The sequence below is a fragment of the Elgaria multicarinata genome, chromosome 1, assembly GCF_023053635.1.
Source record: "Elgaria multicarinata webbii isolate HBS135686 ecotype San Diego chromosome 1, rElgMul1.1.pri, whole genome shotgun sequence".
Taxonomy (NCBI): domain Eukaryota; kingdom Metazoa; phylum Chordata; class Lepidosauria; order Squamata; family Anguidae; genus Elgaria; species Elgaria multicarinata.
In genome coordinates, this window is record NC_086171.1 from 106,499,321 (window position 1) to 106,517,463 (window position 18,143).

General features: G+C 44.6%; 1 protein-coding gene across 2 annotated transcripts in view; it reads right to left on the reverse strand.

The window, feature by feature from the left end:
• Positions 1-381: 381 nt before the first annotated feature.
• The window catches only part of RGS8 (regulator of G protein signaling 8), a 47,340-nt gene continuing 29,578 nt past the window's right edge, over positions 382-18,143 (reverse strand). For both annotated transcript variants that reach the window (XM_063117175.1, XM_063117184.1), the window contains exons 4-6: positions 17,632-17,696; positions 2,408-2,574; positions 382-721 (exon numbers count right to left, since the gene is read on the reverse strand). In XM_063117175.1, coding sequence (XP_062973245.1) covers positions 539-721; positions 2,408-2,574; positions 17,632-17,696 — 415 coding nt within the window. In that variant the 3' untranslated portion in view covers positions 382-538. The remainder of the gene's footprint in view (positions 722-2,407; positions 2,575-17,631; positions 17,697-18,143) is intronic.

The following is an 18,143-nucleotide window of genomic DNA, read 5'->3' on the forward strand; positions in this document are numbered from 1 at the left end:
GCTTTGGCCGCCTTGATCAGCACAGATGATGGTCGACAGACTAGGCCAGTTCTATACCAAGCAGGATAGAACACTTTGAAAGCGGTTTGAAAATGATATGTGGGAAGTGTCCTGGGCCCCAGCAGTTGTCAGTACTGTTATAAACCATTATAAAGCAGTAGTGTAGATCCTGCCTAGGCTGGGGTAGTAAAATGTTAGGAAGTCTGGCTTTGTGATTGGTGAATTCAGCGTGAGATGTAGGCCAGATGTTATGCCCCTAAAAACAGGATCCGCTGCAAAGGTTTTTGCTGCTACGTGTGTGCATGTGCTTCAGTTTAAAAACAAACAAACATAGGCATGAACATGCATTCAACAAGAGCGTTGGACTTGCGCTGTGAAATGCTTCACACAGGCACACAGCCCATTCTCCCCACGCTTCTCCCGTTTCCCCTCTCATTCTACTGCCATTGTAACACCAATGAATTGAAGTTCACATATGGGAATGGATTTGGCTGGTGCGGGAAGCTCGTGGTCTTTAGGAGGAACCCCCTTTCCTGCTCTAGCTGAGCCTCCTCTGGGTTTGAGACAGCAGGTCTGTGTAAATTTTGGACCTCAGGAACCTGGGGTAAGAGTCCTTTTCCATGAGGCTGTGAACTTTCCCCTGGGCATGGTCAAAGCAAGACGGCGAAGGCTCTTGTATGTTCCTTCTTGTCAGCTCCCGGGTCTGGAAGTCTATGTTCACCTGTGGGGGAAAACATGAAGGTAGTTTATAGGGGGGAAATTCTTATCCCACCCCCCATCCTGGCCACTTTCCCCCTAAGTGCAGTGGTTTTGGTCATTCAGTACTCTGGAGTTGAAAGTATAAGCTCAGGTGAATTCGGCTCAATCAATACCATGTTTGTGGCCACGCAGAATTTTAACTTGCGTTGCCAACTTTTGATTTCTTTTAAAAAAAGGAAATGTGATTAAGGCATGGAGCTGGGGTAGGGTGTGGTGGGTTTGGGGGCAGAACTTGGTGCAGAGCCTGACAGAACTGGGAGGTGGGAGGTGGGAGAGGGTCAAAGATTAGGTTCAATTGCGAAAGAGTCTGGGTTGGGCTACCTCTGAAATGTATTGGCTTTCCAGATTCTGGTAAAATCACCCGCCAAACAGGCTGATGGATCAGTAAAATAATGGAGAGTTGTTAACTTCAGCACTAGCATCCGTGCCTAGAACAGCAAATTAAATTCTGAGTCATCTGGGTCTCCGAATCTATGGGTTTCTTCAGATGGGGGGAGGGGGAATCATGTTTCCTTAAAGTTGCTCTCTTCCAGGTTCTCTTCCGTATTTGAAACAAGCACAATTACACAGAGAAGAGAGCAACGACCTCGTGGCCTGTACATTTCAGGGGGACAGCGCCCGCTAGTGGGCATTTTATGGTGCCGCCTCAGAAGGGTCGGGTTTTCTGATGTTTATTTTGTGACACTAAAGCTGAGAAAAGGAACCGGAGATGCACAGGAGGCTGAGGGTGCCGTCAAAAGGACTGGTGAACATCTATGAGTAGCCAGTAATGAGCATGCTATAAATCGTTCATTTAAAGAAGCTCTATATCACAGGGGGTGAGTGGGCAACCTCTTTGGCCCTGTGGTCACACTTGGGAATTTGAGAAACTGCTTGGCGCACCACCACAAAATAGCTCCCATGGAAGATGTGGCTAGCCATATAATGGCTGTCGTGGGCCTCGTTGTCAAAAATGAGCTAAAAAGGTGGGAGCGGGTAGAGAAATAATGGGCCCATTGAGAAGACACCTTAAACCATGGCTCTAACCATGGTGGTTAAGCCAGAAAGCCAGGCTGTGTTCAGAAGACACCTTAAACCACGGCTTTAACCGTGGTGAATAAGGCTTTTTGCTTTATGCACCATGGTTAAAGCCGTGGTTTAAGGTGTCTTCTGAACACAGCCTGGCTTTCTGGCTTAACCACCATGGTTAAAGCCATTGTGTAAGGTGTCTTCTGAATGGGGCCAATGAAACTAGAGGCTGGGAGGTGGAAATGGCAAGGTAGAGGGGAGAGAAAGAGCAAACCTAGAAGCTAGAAAGGGAGAGAAAAGAGGCTACCATAACATTTCCTAAGATTTTTTTTTTATTTTTCCTAAAAGGCCAGAGAACAGAGAGCTTCATGGTGCCATTGCAGGTTCCCATGGACCATGTTGGAGAGCCCTACTGTGTCGTTATACGGCATGAAGGACCTGCTGCCTGATCCCATATATGTTTACTTGGAATAAGTCATACTGTGTTCATTGTGTCTTACTTCCAAGTAAATGCACGCACGATCGTAAACTTAGTCCTCCACACCAAAGCCTGGATTTCTATAACAAAAGCACCTTCCCCAACCCTGGTGCCTTCCAGATGTGATGGACTACATGTCCCATCATTCCCAGCCAGCCTAACCTCTCGGGGTGCTTGCACATCAATATATTCTTCAAAAATTCTCTGGGCCTTGGAAGCCAGCTTGGCGGTTGACCGTGTCTTTTTAAACTCCTCGCAGGCCAGCCAGAATTCCAGATTTTCCTCACTGAACTCTGTCTTCAGGAAGGCACGAAATGCAGCCACTCCATCTGGAAAAAAAAGAAAGCGGTTTGTTTAGGGCCAAATGTAGATGCTGTTTTCACTGCTAAAAACTGGGAGAGGGAGGGGAGACACACCAGTCTTTGGAGTACTTTTCCCAAAATGGTGTATGTGCTTTCTCAATGTTCCATTATGTATAGCCTGTGTTTAAAAAAAAAATGGAAGGGCCAACCTATTTATCTATTTATTTATTTATTTAAAACATTGCTTGGTCGCCTTTCAGGGCAAAGGCCCTCACAAGGAGGCTTACAACAACAAAATACATAAAATATTAAAATATTAAAAGCAATAAAAACATGTTCGCAGTAAAATAGCAATTATAACCATAAAACCAAGAGGAACAACAATAGCAGGAATAACAGTATACATCATGGAAAGGCCAGGGTGAATAAAATGTTTTTAAGGCCTTCCTGGAAGCCTGCAAGGATGGTGCATGGCGGACCTCTGATGGAAGTTTGTTCCAGAGGTTTGGGGCCACCACAGAGAAGGCTCTCTTGTATGCTGGCTTTGTTTGCCACCCCCCTCTCTGTCCCTCTCCCTCTCCCTCTCCCAATGACTAGGTTCACATGATCAAGGTGGAGGAAATATACCAGGGTGACTTATTTCGCCCGCCATGCACACCGTTTGCATGCTAGTGAAATTTGCCTAATTACCCTCACCATTGCAGGTTGCCATATTGTGTGACTCCAAGCTGCATGGCTTGTTGAAGTTGGCAGTGACCCTTAAATAAGCCCTGGGCTGTTGTTGAGTTGCTGTCCACCCCAACAAGCTTCGCTAAGTCGGGCACCTGCAGGCACTGCACCTGGCATGACACAACAGCCCCCATGGGTTGTCCAAGACCCCTGAATGAGCTTGAATGGGAGTTTGTGCCTGAGTTAGAACACATTTGTAACTTCCATTTGTGTGTCAGAATGATCATTCTCATCATTACCATTTTAATACAGAGAGGCAGAGAAGAACACAAAGCGCTTGCTGCTGGCTTTAGGTAGATAATGAAAGTGTCCTTATCTCTCAGTACTTAGTAACTATGATACTAATGTGCTAGAATATCTTGGGTTGTATACTGTGTAAGGAGTGAGAAAGATTAACCTTTAGAATAGCATTTGCGGCTCAGTAGTCTATTAAGAATGGCATACTCTCCCAGTACAATGCACACTAAATGAAATGGCTCTGATCCAATTAAAGGGAATTGTGCCTTAACCAAGTTTTCACAGAGGTGATAAACCTGTATTTGGGTTTTTACAACAGTCTCACAAAACTGAATACTTTCCCATACAATAACACTCCTTCCACCTAGAAAACCAGCATGTCAGACATAAGGGTTCCAGCTCAGCCTTTCTTCCTGGCATGCTAGCTTTCTACATGCAAGGAATGGTGTGTGTATGTGTGTAAGAAAAGTCAGTCAGTCATGTGGTTCTCCCACCTGTCATCTGAAGTGATGCTGTTGAGACACAGGCTAACCATCTCAGTAAAGAGCGTGTTCAGAGGAGGGCAACCAGGATGATCAGGGGTCTGGAAACAAAGCCCTATGAAGAGAGACTGAAAGAACTGGGCATGTTTAGCCTGGAGAAGAGAAGATTGAGGGGAGACATGATAGCACTCTTCAAATACTTAAAAGGTTGTCACACAGAGGAGGGCCAGGATCTCTTCTCGATCCTCCCAGAGTGCAGGACACGGAATAATGAGCTCAAGTTAAAGGAAGCCAGATTCCAGCTGGACATCAGGAAAAACTTCCTGACTGTTAGAGCAGTACGACAATGGAATCAGTTACCTAGGGAGGTGGTGGGCTCTCCCACACTAGGGACCTTCAAGAGGCAGCTGGACAACCATCTGTCAGGGATGCTTTAGGGTGGATTCCTGCATTGAGCAGGGGGTTGGACTCGATGGCCTTGTAGGCCCCTTCCAACTTTGCTATTCTATGATTTTATGAAGCCCTAGGTCCCATTGAAACCTATGGAACAAGTTAATTATGTTAACCAAGATCCCTTTGCACTCACTGCTTATGGTGGTGGTGGGGTTAATGAAATACAGGCCATTCATATATTATTGTAAGAATCCTTCGATGTATTTTTTCCCATTTCCAAATTTGTCTTTAGGATAACTATGGTAGGGTGACCATATTTTGGAAACCAAAAAGGAGGGCAACATGGTCGCCCCCAAGGGGGCGTGTCCAGTACCAAGGGGGCGTGCCCACCCGAACATAGCCTTGGTCACATATCTGATTTTACAGCACACATTTAAGACAAATCTGTTCTACGTAACATCTTAATGTTAAAATCACTGAAATAAAGAACAAGTGAGAGATTCAATGTATCTGAAATTAACTTCACTCACTCCTACTTTTACAGTGTGGCTAGGGAGAGGAAGGCCGTGGCAGGTACAGAGCATAGCCTCTATAGTTGTTTGTATTATGACAAGAGGATAACGTGAGAACTTCCCCTCAGCAGGCTTCTCCTTTCCTTCTCCACCTTCTTTCCTCTCAAACTTTTAGGATTTCTGATTTGTTCTGAAATTCTGTGAGTGCTTTGCAATGGATGTTATAGGTTGGCTCGTTTTTAATATTCCACATATGCAAATACAGTTTAAATCCAGTAGTGAGTGCTGTGTTTTTCACTGACATGTGATCACGGTTCTTTCCGTGCATTAGGTCCAGGCCCAATTCGTTGTCAGCTAAAGTCTACACTTTGCATTTTGAGAGAGGCAGGCAAGTCATTCATGCACAGTTCCAAACTTTGCCAACTTGAAAACTAGGAAAGTGTACGGAAGCCTTCCCCAGTCTGGTGCCTTCCAGATGTTTCAGACTGCAACTCCCATAATTAATGGCCCGGAATAATGGGAGTTGCAGTCCAACACAATCTGGAGGGCACCAGGCTGGTGTAAGGGAACGAAACTCTGGCTTCAGTAGGGAAACCAGGAACCTAGGTAAGTTCACTACTCTTCCGTTTTTCCAATCCCACGGCTTTTCCCGGCTTCCCTCTTGGGAATTTTTGTTTAATTTTACAGTAATTGCATACGGCTTTCCATCATGTGCTTCCTGACGTTCTCTTTCCCTGCTTTCTCACTCTCAACTTTCCAACATCCTCGCTGGGTTTTCCGGAAACAGAAGGCTTGCCAGCGGACGTGAGCAGCTGAGCAGAGACTCTGATGAAAGGAGAGTGCTTTCTCATGATGAATACGCTGAGAAAGACCTCTTTGCCCCCGAAAGTAGTCTAGAGAAGTCAAGAGGGCGGGATCAGCAGCTGGAGGCAGGAGACCCTACGCAGACCTCTGGCTGCTCTTCTGCTCTCAGTGTACTCAGTGGTTGCTTGAGATCTGCTGATGTTTTATTACTCTCCTTTTCTGCTCTGCTTCCTTCTCCTCTCTCTCTATCCCTAACTCCCAAGCTCTATCCGTCTTTCACCTGCCTATTTGTATTTCATACAAGCTGAAACAAGACACTGCGGGAAACGGCCATCCACAGTTGCAAACAGCAGCCTTGCATCTCCACCACCTCGTCTCTCCTACAGTCACATCTAATAATCCAAAATGTGTCACCATGCTGAGTTTCCCAGTTCTTCAAGCAGTGATCAGCAAAGTGTGTGTGTGTGTGTGTGTGTGTGTGTGTGTGTGAGAGAGAGAGAGAGAGAGAGAGAGAGAGAGAGAGAGAGAGAGAGAGAGAGAGAGAGAGAGAGAGAGAGATTCAGTGTGGTGAGGCATGGCACATCAGTCGATTTGTATGGCTAGATATCAAGACAGGGGTGATGAGATATGTAGCTGCTATTGTTTATTATTACTACTGGTGGTGGCTATTCCTGGTGGGCCCAAATATTTGGACCAGCAATTTTGGTAAATCTGGTCTGTTTATTTATGTATTTTATTTATTACATTTTTATACCGACCAATAGCCGAAGCTCTCTGGGCAGTTCACAAAAATTAAAACCATGAGGAACATAATAAAACAACCAATAGCCTAGAACCCAAATACAAAATACAATATAAAAAGCACAACCAGGATAAAACCACACAGCAGAAATTGATATAGGATTAAAATAAAGAATTAAAAGAGCCAAATTTAAATTAGGTGTTAAAATACTGAGAAAATAAAAAGGTATTCAGCTGGCGACGAAAAGAACACAGTGTAGGCGCCAGGCGGACCTCTCTGGGGAGCTCGTTCTACAGCCGGGGTGCCACAGCGGAGAAGGCCCTCCTCCTAGTAGCCAGCTGCCTCACTTCCTTTGGCAGGGGCTCACAAAGAAGGGCCCCTGTAGATGATCTTAAGGTCCGGGCAGATAATATGGGAGGAGGCGTTCCCATATGGGAGGAGGCGTTCCTTCAAATAACCTGGCCCCAAGCTGTTTAGGCTTGCATAGGCTTGTGCCCCTAATGTATTTATGTCTCATGTTTCAGGGGCAACATGCCACAACAGAGAAAGCCCTCCTCCTGGTAGCTACCTTTCATTTTGTGTGAGAAAGCCCCCCCCCCCCAAGGTAGGATTAATATTCAGGTGGCAGGCAAATTTCAGAACTGTTTGTCTTACCTTGAATACAAGGTGGACAGAGCAGGGCTTTTGTTTTTACAACAAAGAAAGCTTGGCTGCCCTTTCAAGCGGCAGCTTGGCTGCTCTGGCAGTGTTCCTGGGACAGAATATGTCTGCAGGAATGATGCTGTCAGCCATGCTGTAGCATTGTTCCCAGGGGTATTTTGTCCCAGGAATGTCGATGAAGCAGCCAAGCTACCACTTGAAGCACGGGAAGGGTTTGTTGTTGTTAAAAAAAGAAGAGAAAGCGCAACCGCCTTGTTTTGAAGGCAAGATGAAAGCTCCTATAATTTGCCCGTCTCCCTGAAAGTTGCCAGATATTGCCCCTCCCCTTTCACAGGGGACAAATGTACCCACAAAACATGGAGGGGGGATATTCTGCTCAGCTTTAGTCTCTAATAACATCTCTGTCTGTCTTCTGTCAATTTATTTAACTTTTCTCATGCCCATTCTTTCTTTTCATTTGCCTGTTCTTCCATAGTTATCTCCCTCCTAGTAAATTCCATCCACCTCATTTGCATGTGGCAAGAATCACATGATGTGGAACACCTATCAAATATGTAGGAGTGTGCAGATCCAGAGGGAGCTTTTCTACAGAAGGCTGTTAATCCACTGTATCTACTTTCGGCATCATTGCAGAACTGAGCACTACAAGAAGAGAGTTTCCTTTCCTGCTTTATGACCTCTAGGTAGTGCTGTGGTATAGCGGAATAGCCCAAATACATAAGTGAAAGAAGTGGCTACTTTTGCTTTTACAATTAAATACCACATCTTCCTCGCTCTAAAAGAACTTGCCAAAAGTACTCTTTAAATACAGTCGTGAATCTGGAGGGTCACAATGCGGTTTTCCTTCGTGTGATGATGCTCAGTGTCATCTAAAGAACCCATAAGCAATGGGAATGCATGGTAGGGAATGACCACGCACAATAAATACTTCGTGTAGAAAAGCCCAGGGATTGATTTCATTCATATATTACACTTTTAGACTGTCCAGTAACCAAAATTCTCTGAACAGTATACAATTAAATTTAAAAAAATATATGTAAAATTACAATAAATTTAAAAAAAAACACAAAGTAAAACCAGCAGCAGGGGGCAAAAACAGTGCAGCACATTCTAACCAAAGAATCTACAGTGATCTAAAGTGCTAAAATAGTTCTTAAAATGCTCAGGAAAATAAAATTGTCTTCACTTGGCACTGAAAAGATCGTAACACAGGTGCCAGGCAAGCTCATGTGGGGAAGGCATTCGTCTTCCCCCCCCTCCACCCCCTTTTGGTTAGACACCCACTTTCCCTGTTTTATATGTGAAAGGGGCAGGAACTTGAATTCTAAAAAAAACACAAGATGGCTACTTTGGCCCATAGTCTAGGGTGACCATATGAAAAGGAGGACAGGGCTCCTGTATCTTTAACAGTTGCATAGAAAAGGAAATTTCAGCAGGTGTCATTTGTATACATGGAGAACCTGGTGAAATTCCCTCTTCATCACCACAGTTAAAGCTGCAGGTGCCCTGCCCTCTTTTAAATCTGGTCACTCTAGTATAGCTCCTGCAGCTTTAACTGTTGTGATGAAGAGGGAATTTCACCAGGTCCTCCATATATACAAAGGACACCTGCTGAAATTTCCTTTTCTATGCAACTGTTAAAGATACAAGAGCTCTGTCCTCCTTTTCATATGGTCACCCTACCTTAGTCAACCCACTTTCAAGGACTGAGAGCTCAAAGTCAGATTTGGCATGTCAACAAGCCAGTGCTTTAAAAAGCTTTAACAGGTATTTGACTTTCCAAGGACAATAGCATTGTTTAGATCATGTGCTTTGAATCTTGGCAGCCTCACATAACTGAGGCATAATGGGAATTTCCAGCATCTCCCTCTCCCCCCCCCCCCACGAAAAATGGGATTGATGTGGAGGGAGAGAAAGTGGAACCGCTCAAAGGGTGTAGAGGTCATACACACACACCAACCAAAGAGCAGGAAGGACTGATCGAAGGAGGGGGAAACTTTCCCAAAGTGAGCCCAAGCAATTGCAAGCATGTTTTTTTTTCCATGTCTGACTGTTGCAATCAGGCTGAGGATTTAAAGGACAGACTGTCCTGCTACACGTTGGACAAATGCTGAGCCACGTGTCCAACCCTGTGAGCGATGCGGTGTGAGATGTGTTGTTGTTGTTTTGTGTCTCTTCCAGCATCCTGTCAAAAGGAATCTTCATCTGTCTAGCCAGATCATCTCTCCTGGGCATGAAATCTACAGGGAGAGCAAGTCCTCTCTGTCATTTCATGGTCACGTATCTCTTTTTCTCCCTCTCTCCCATTTCTGCCCCAGTCCCTAGAACACAGGGAAGATAACACATTTTACAGCAAGGGAGAGTCAATTGTCAGAGATATGTTCATCTTGATGGCTGCAACATCAAGTGATGACTCCTTTACAAGTCAATATAGATGATGATGATGATGATGATTCCTAGTGCAATACTGTTACGAGTCATACTGTTCAGCTGTGCCAAGTAGAAAGAACTCTTTCTTATTTTGGTCCACACCAGCCGTCTCTGGAATTGCTATCTTTTCATCACTCGTGTTTTACAGAGCTTCTGGTGATGTTGTCTTCTCATTGTATCCCACTGTTTTCTGTTTAGTGCTCTCATGGTTTTCCCCCCCTCCAGATCTAGTTTGTGCCCATTTTTTAGGTTAAAAAAGAAGAAGAAAATATTGCGGCACTAGCCTGTCTACTGAGGACATCCAAAGCACTATTGAGGCTTTTAAAGGTTCCTTTATATTTTAATTAAACATCTCCTGTCTGCAAGTATAACAAGGGGGGAGAAGTACCTGATAACGGAAGAAAAAAGAAAGGAAGGTGTGTCCTCGGTGTTGGTGAAAAGATATTGTAAACTATTTATTGTATTTATATCCCCCCTTTTCCCCCCTTTTTTAAGGGCTGAGAGTCTGTGACTCACCCAAAGTCACCCAGTGAGCTTCCATGGCCGAATGGGGTCCAGAACCCAGATCTCCCAGCTCCCAGTCCATCTCTCTAGCCACTACACCACACAGCTCAATACATTTTGGAGAATTAAATGTAAGTATAACCCATTTTATTTCTTCCTGTTGCGTACAAGTGTAGAAATGGTAATGAAATCACTGTATTCACATGTATTCACTGACCTGGTTGGGACGCAACAGCAGCAAAACGTGGGTTAATTAAACTCATCATTTTCTATACTGCATGCCAGGCGTATTCTGTGGCCATTTTGAATATTCAATACCCAATTTCCTTTACTAAATTCTTGTTAGTACAAAACCAAAATTGAATACACCTAAAACAAATGTTGGTGTATGCTTTGCTTGAAGTGTATCGATCAGCCATGGGTAGTTAACAGGCAGCCAAAAACTTCCTAAATACTGGAACTATAGTTTGAAAACAAAGCAAAGGCCAAATCCAGTAACAGTTAGGTTGTCAGTGGGGTGTTTAATGCACGATTTGCCTATAGTTTCTGGGTTTGGAAATCACATAGCAACCCCACAGTGCAATGGGGGGTGATTAATCAAAAAGGCCTGCAAACAAGCCCCATTGCTTCAATGTCAGTTTCTTTTCCCATGGGGAAGAGGGCTTTAATTACCGATTTTTCTTTTATTGTTTTCATTGTTTATAGGAAAATAAGTATTGTTTCACTATAAGAAAAAAACAAAAACAAAAACCAGAGGAAATCAGCAACTAACATTCCCCATCCAGGAACAGAAATTGGCATTGGACAATTGGGAGAGTCTCTTCAATTAAGAGGCAAGTTATTACTAATCCCCTGCCTGCACTCATCAAGAAACAATGAGACAGGCTGAACTTACCAGAGGGAAACTTTTAATTATCATAGAGGCCTTTCCTCAATGGGACATACTCGTGAGTAAATATAAGACGGATGGGGTGAGGGCTGGGTAATAGCTACATTAAGTGCTTGTATAGAACCTCTGTTTTATTCCACTTCCAGCTAATTCTGGGAAAGCAAAGCCTCAGCAGCGCTAATGGGTAGGAGAGAGGGGAGCATGTTTTCCTTAACTGTCACTGACAGCCCTTCAAAACATCGAAGACTCAAGGCAGCATTTGAAAAGTAGTCACAGTGGGTTGTTTATGCCTAAGGTGAGACCAGGCTCCTGTCTTGATGGTGGTGCGTTGGCGCCACGAGGCCCCGGGCTCCTGCATTTGCGCTCCTTCCCAGCATCTGCACAGGAAGGAGCCTGAGTGTGGAGTTGCTGCCGCGCCGAGCACCGGGGGTGGGGGGGAGAGAAAGAGAGGGACGTTTGGAGCCAGAACTGGCTCTCCCTCTGACCTCCCTCTGGCTGCCCTGTTCCTCCTCCCCCCCCCCCCAATTTTATTTTTGTTATCTGTAAATAAAATAAAAAGTGGGGGGAGAGGAACGGGGTCCGTTCCTTTCCCCCCACCATTTTTAATTTTTTTTTTTTTTTATCTGTAAATGTGAAGTTTTGCATTTACAGATAAAAAAATTAAAAAATGGGGGTGGGGAGGAATGGGCCCTGATCCTCTCCCCCACCCATTTCTTAATTTATTTATAGATAAAAAAACTTTTTAAAAAATGGGGGGGGGAGGTATGGGGCAGCCGGAGGGGGAGGAAGAGAAGGACGCGTGTCGCCCAGACCCGGCTCTCCTGACTCAGAGCTCCCGGAGGTCTGCCCCCTTCCCTGTCCATTTGATGGCGACCAATCAGGGGTCGCCATCGGCTGTGATATGCCTCTGCAGCAAAGAAAAGTCAAGGTAAGTGCTTGACTTTTTTTTAAGCGGAGTTTCAGGGGTTTGCCCTTAGATGGCTTCGAGATGGCAGCTTCGTCATGCAGATGACCTGCCGCCACTCCAAATCCACCCCGGGGCAAACCCTTCGTCAAGACAAGCCCAGCTTTTGAATGTATATAGCAGACATACATAACTAGCAAGCCAAATGCTAGTTCAGCAGTCCTCTCCTTGTGTTTCAGGACAGCTGTCTCTCTTTAACATTCATACATTCATTCTTTGCCTTATATTTTTTTTAAAAAAAAAACATTAAAAAACCTGTTAGAAGATAGGGAGTTGCCTTATACAAAATCAGACCAGTGGTCCATCCAGACCAGTATTGTTTCAAGCAGGATTTTCTCCAGTCCTACCTGGAGACGCCAGGGATCAAACCTGGGGCCTTCTGCATGCAAAGCAGGTGCTCTACCACTGAGCCACAGCCCCTCCCTTGAGCGGCTCCAACACCATTCAAGAGGTTGGGAGAGAGGTGTTGGGTGACATCACAGGTGCTCGCCAATCAACTTCCCCACCTCCATTATTATTCTTCAATCTGGACCACACTGCAAATTTATAGTATTTTTTTCCAGAACTTTGCCCCAGGAGTAAAGTTTTAATTTTTATGAACTGCCCAGAGAGCTTCGGCGATTGGGCAGTATAAAAATATAATAAATAAATAAATATGTTTGTATAGAACATGGTGAGGACACTTCCAAACCAGCCTCACTGCTCTAAAATTGGTTGTATCTGTCTTCACCCTAGGCTAGCACCATTGACATATCTGGTGGTGGTGAATTCCACAAGCTGTAATAAAAACAAAGTTCTGTGTGCCCACCCCACCCCCCCAGAAGTGGGGAGCATTTGACCATAATGGCTTGCAGACAATACACCACTATTTCTTTGGCTAGGAGATTTGAAGCAACAACATCAGCTGAGCATGTGAGTTGTATACGTTTGCTAACTGGCTTTAAAAATAGCATACAAGTATTTGGTATAGAGATTTCAAACAATACCAAGTGCACAAACACCTCCCCCTCCAGCTCAGATAAAAATAGTCTTGGTTTAAAGGGAGATGACGTACTCTAGAAGCCTATTTTTGTCAGCAGATTTCTGTACCTGCCCTATACCCAGGGCTGGCCAAGATATTTTGCTGCCTGAGACGGAGCAGAAAATGGTGCCCCCACCCACCCCCAAACTACCCAAATCAAGTGCATAATACCCAAAGCCAGGCAAGTCATTTTGGCTCATGAGGCAGAAAGTCCCACAAGCACCTCCCGCATCCCTGGCAGTTAAAATAACAATGACCAAGCAGCCGGCCCTGCCCTTAACTCCCTTTTCGCAATTGTCCTTCTTCTCTGGTTTTTTTCTTCCTTCCTTTATCACTTGAAATAAGGCTGCCCTTTAAAATACCATTGATTCATACTAGATCTCCTAACGTTGTTCCATACAACGCGGCCTCCTCTTGGCTGCATTTTAAAACACTGCTTGAGTCATGCTAGTCTCTTCAAGCATTGCACCAGATTGGGTTGTGTGTGTGTTTTTTTTCATTTTGATTTGAGGTTGTGTCATGGTCACAGGCACCTCTTGCTATGACATCACCGGTGATACACACAACAGCTTCCCCCCTGGATTTAAAAGGACATTTAAAATTGATTATTTTAAATTCCTTTTTGTAATCTTTGGAGGCCATTTGCTTCCCATTGGACCATTCCAGTGTGGGAGTGTTCAGTCATATAAAGCTGGAAATCATTCAAAAGAAGCTACCCTATACTGAATCAGAGAATTGCCCCTCTAATTTTAGTATAATCTATTCTGGCAATGGCCTAATCTACACCAAGCAGGATATTGCACTATGAAAGTGGTATGAAAGCAATATATACCACGCAGGAGCCACACTACTGCTTTGTAGTGGTATTGAAGTGCACTGACAACTGTTGGGGCCCATTGATGCATACCATATACCACTATATCCTGCTTGGTGTGGCTCCTGCCTTTTACATACCTCTTTCATAGTGCAACATCCTGCTTGGTGCAGATTAGGCCAATGACTCTCCAAAATCTCAGGCAATGACCTTTTCCAGTCAGGCTGCATAACATCCTTTAAAATCCAGCAGGGCTTCCTCCTCTCTGGAAGCAAACACCCTCCATTTTATATTGTTTTTGTTTGTTTGTTTGCTTGCTTGCTTGCTTTTGTCATTTAAAAACAACAACACTAGCCTGGGTTGTGCATTCCTCCACCACCAGCCCCATTTCCAGCTACCAGAGAAGCTGTGGATGTTCTGAACTGGTGTTTGGATTCAGTAATGGGCTGGATGATGGCAAACAGATTGAGCCTTAATCCAGACAAGACATTTGTACTTCTGGCCCAGAGACAAATGACCTCTGGAATTGGAATTCAACTTGCTCTGGATAGGCTAGTACTCCACTTGAAGTATCGGGAATGTAGTTTGGCAGTGCTTCTGGACTCAGCTTTGAACCTGACATGGTGACACATGCCTTAGTTATATCTGGGCTGGATTGTTGCAATGCTCCCTTTCAAGAGCCTTTGGAGACTGCAGTAGGTCCAGAATGCAGCAGCAAGGATTCTGGTGGGTGCTCAGTTATGGGATCGTATTACGCTTGTCCTGCAAGGGCTGCACTGGTTACCAGTTTCCAGGGCACAATTCAAGGTGTTGGTGATGACCTTTGAAGCCTTAAAGGCCTTGGCTCCAGGAATTCATTTTTTTTAAAATTTTAGAAATACCTTAGAGATTGATTGCCTCCTCCGCCTCCGCCTCCTCCTCCCATCTCAGCCTGCCCAGGCCCTACGATCTGAAAGGCTGGCTCTTCTCTATGTCCCAACTATGGTGGACGCTCCACTGAATGCTGATGGCGACAAGAGAAAGGGCCTTGTCTGTGACCGCACCTAAACTTTGCTTGTTTTATCCTCTCTCGAATGGTACTTCTCTGTATGGCAAAAGGCCTCACCCTACGCATTGTGTGTGTATTTTGTTACGGAGTGTCAATAGAAAGGCAATAGCTACAGCTACCTAAAACATACTGCAGGTTCTGAAAGATCACAGCTGCAGGTTACATACATCCAGTATCAGCAGACATCTGGGCCTCCCCAGTGTGATATGTCAGGCGAACAGAATAATATTTTCATGACTAGTGCTGGGATAATTGTTCATTTTTAAATGATGGAGAGCCTGTTGATTATATGCTGTTGAGGATTTATATAAAGTTTATATGGAAATTGCAGGTCGTGGGTTTTTCTTTTCTAACATAAATTATATTGTGTAACAACTGAAATAAGTAGCTTTTTCTTACTGAACAGTGGTGTGGGAGGAGATCTGCAGCCTACCTTAGAGACTTGAATGCCCAATTCCCATTCATCTTAATTAACTTGTTAGGCAGCTTTGAAAAAATCACAGAACTCATCATTAAGTTGGAATCTAAAGATTGTGGGGGAAACACAGAACTGATGGTGTGTGTGCGTGTGCGTGTAGTGGGTGGAGCTGCCCATCTTTACCAGGTATAAGAGAAGACGAGGGGCTGCAGCTAAAAAAACAGTGTCCCTGTTTCTTCCCTGTGAGGTCTAGCAAAAGTTGCTACAAGACATATTGCCATCATGCTGCGATCTTCTCCACCTTTGCCTACTGCACACTGTGCTGTGGAGTGAAGGAAAGGGGGGGGGAGAGAAAAACTCCTAGTAAGGCGATAGCACATCACTAAACGTTATGGGTTAGATCCAGACTTAGATCTAACCCATAGTCATGCTTAGAGTAGACCAAATGAAACCAGTGGAAGTTAAGTTAGGCATAACCACCTTGTTCCATTGATTTCCATGGTTCTAGTCTATGCTTGACCAAGTCTGAGTCCAAGCCTATGAGAGGGAGGGGACAACTAGGGCCAAACTAGGCATAGAGCTCCGTCACACCAGCGTTATTATAGCCCGCTGTCATGGTGCATTGCATGCAAAGGACTCAGATGACGCCGTCCATGCCCTGCCCTGATCTCGCCTCTTCCCCCCCCCCCCCCCGTCTTTGCGAGGTTTCCAAGTGCAGGGAAGGAACGTTTTTCCCCCAGCAATGCGCTCGACTCTCTACGTGTATTTTTATCCCATCGTACTCAATCCAGTGTTCATCATTGCTGATGAAAGGGAAGAGGCGTGCCAGGGCGAGGTGTCCCTGCGAACAACCAATAGATTGTCAGGGGAGGTACAAATCAGATTTGCGGGGTGGGGGGAAACAGCGATTCCGAGGAGAGGTGTGAAGATGAATGAAACGTAAGGCTTTCAAACGCTAAGTCAACGGAGGGCGAAAATACAAGGGCAAACATTCAGGTGTGTTGGAGCTTGTAGGAGGGTAGCCATGTTTGCTGTTTACTTGTCTTGCCCTGTTCTCATATAATCTGGAAGAAGAATAACCTTTGTAGCAAAAGGGACATGCTGGAGAGAAGAGCTGAAACTTATCTCACCATCCTCCACCAGATACTGAATATGAGCCATTGAGAAGAAAGGTTCCTGAAGTGACAGATTGTTGGAAGATGAAATTGGGGAATTTCATAAAGGAACAGCTCTCTTTATCAGCATGGCCCTTTCTCTTGTAAAATTAATTAATTAATTAATAGGAGGGAAATCCCACTTCTCTCCTCTTTGTATGCCATGGGTGGGCAACCTCTGGCCCTCCAGGTGTTTTGGTCTACAACTCCTATCATCCCTCACTACTGGCTATGCCTGTTAGGGGAGATGGAAACTGTAGGCCAAAACATCTGGAGGGCTGCAAGTTGCCCACCTCTGTTATACATGAACACACAAACATGGTTGCCCCATAACATAGTTTGTCCCCTAAGACATGGCGATTTCTAACACTACGTAATGTGTTGTGTCTCTAAAAAGTACCGTTTGAGACACTTGTACACTATTTTTGCTATTTGGGAATATTCTCAATGTGGGATATGATGCAGAAGAAAAATCAAACTTATTTTCTCATCGGTGTAGATTTTTCAGTCACATGACAGAATCAATTTAAGACTCGCATCTAAAAATCCCCAAAGTGTATTATTATTATTATTATTATTATTATTATTATTATTATTATTATTATTTATTGCATTTGTATACCGCTCCATAGCCGAAGTTCTCTGGGCGGTTCACATAAGATAAAAACAATATACAAAAATTAAAAACCACAAAAACAAGCAAAATACAAATACATTTAAAACCACTATAACTTTAAAAACGATGAGCCCCCCCCCAAAAAATAGACCCACGTTCATTACATATTGCTAAATGCCTGGGAGAAAAGTCTTGACCTTGCGCCGTAAAGATGACAATGTCGGTGTCAGGCGGGCCTCGTCAGGGAGATTGTTCCACAGTTGGGGGGTCACCACAGAGAAGGCCCTCTCTCTCATCACTATCCTCTGAGCTTCCCTCAGAGTAGGCACCTGGAGGAGGACCTTAGATGTTGAACATAGTGTTCGGGTAGATTCATGTCGGGAAAGGCATTTTCAGGTATTGTGGTTGCAAGCCGTGTAAGGCTTTGTAGGTTACAGTACACCATAAGTGTACAGTCTGGTATACCCTTAAGAGAATGGGATTCCATCCCCCAGGCTCCTCAAGGCCTATATGAAGCGATTAACATATAAGTCTTATCACTAAGCCATTGTGAACCGCCCAGGGAGCTTCAGCTATTGGGCGGTATAAAAATGCAATAAATAAATAAATAAATTGCTAAGGCGGGAGGGCGACTGAGGCATTGCAGGAGAAATATACTTCTACTCACATTTATGGGACAGGAGGACATCAAAAGAGTCTGCCCATCTTGTAGCTTCTTCTGTTGATAATCTTCTGTGAGAAAGAAAGGGACAGTCAAGAGAAATAATCGTGGGTGTTCGGTAGCCCTTCAGATAGAGGACACCTAAAAACAGTCCTGTCTTCTGTAAAGTAGGGCACGTAGCCTCCCTATGTCAGACTGGAATCCGGGGTTAGGAGAATTCAGGATCCCAGGTGATGCGATAAATTGTGTGCCATTGCCCCTTATATTGCTTCAAGGCCTACTCCACACACACACACACACAACAACTTGTCGCTGAGGGTGCAAGTAAGGAGTCTCTCTGGTTTTGTAAGCAATTGATAGGGAAGAGGGAGACAACCAGAACTGCACCTCAGGGCTAGGGGAGAACAGTTGACCCTCCCCTCACAATTTTCTTGATTAAAGATCCTCCTTCCCTGCTGCCTGTGCGCCAGAGCTTCTATTAGATCTATTGGTACCTGTAAGTTTCTTAGCGACATTAG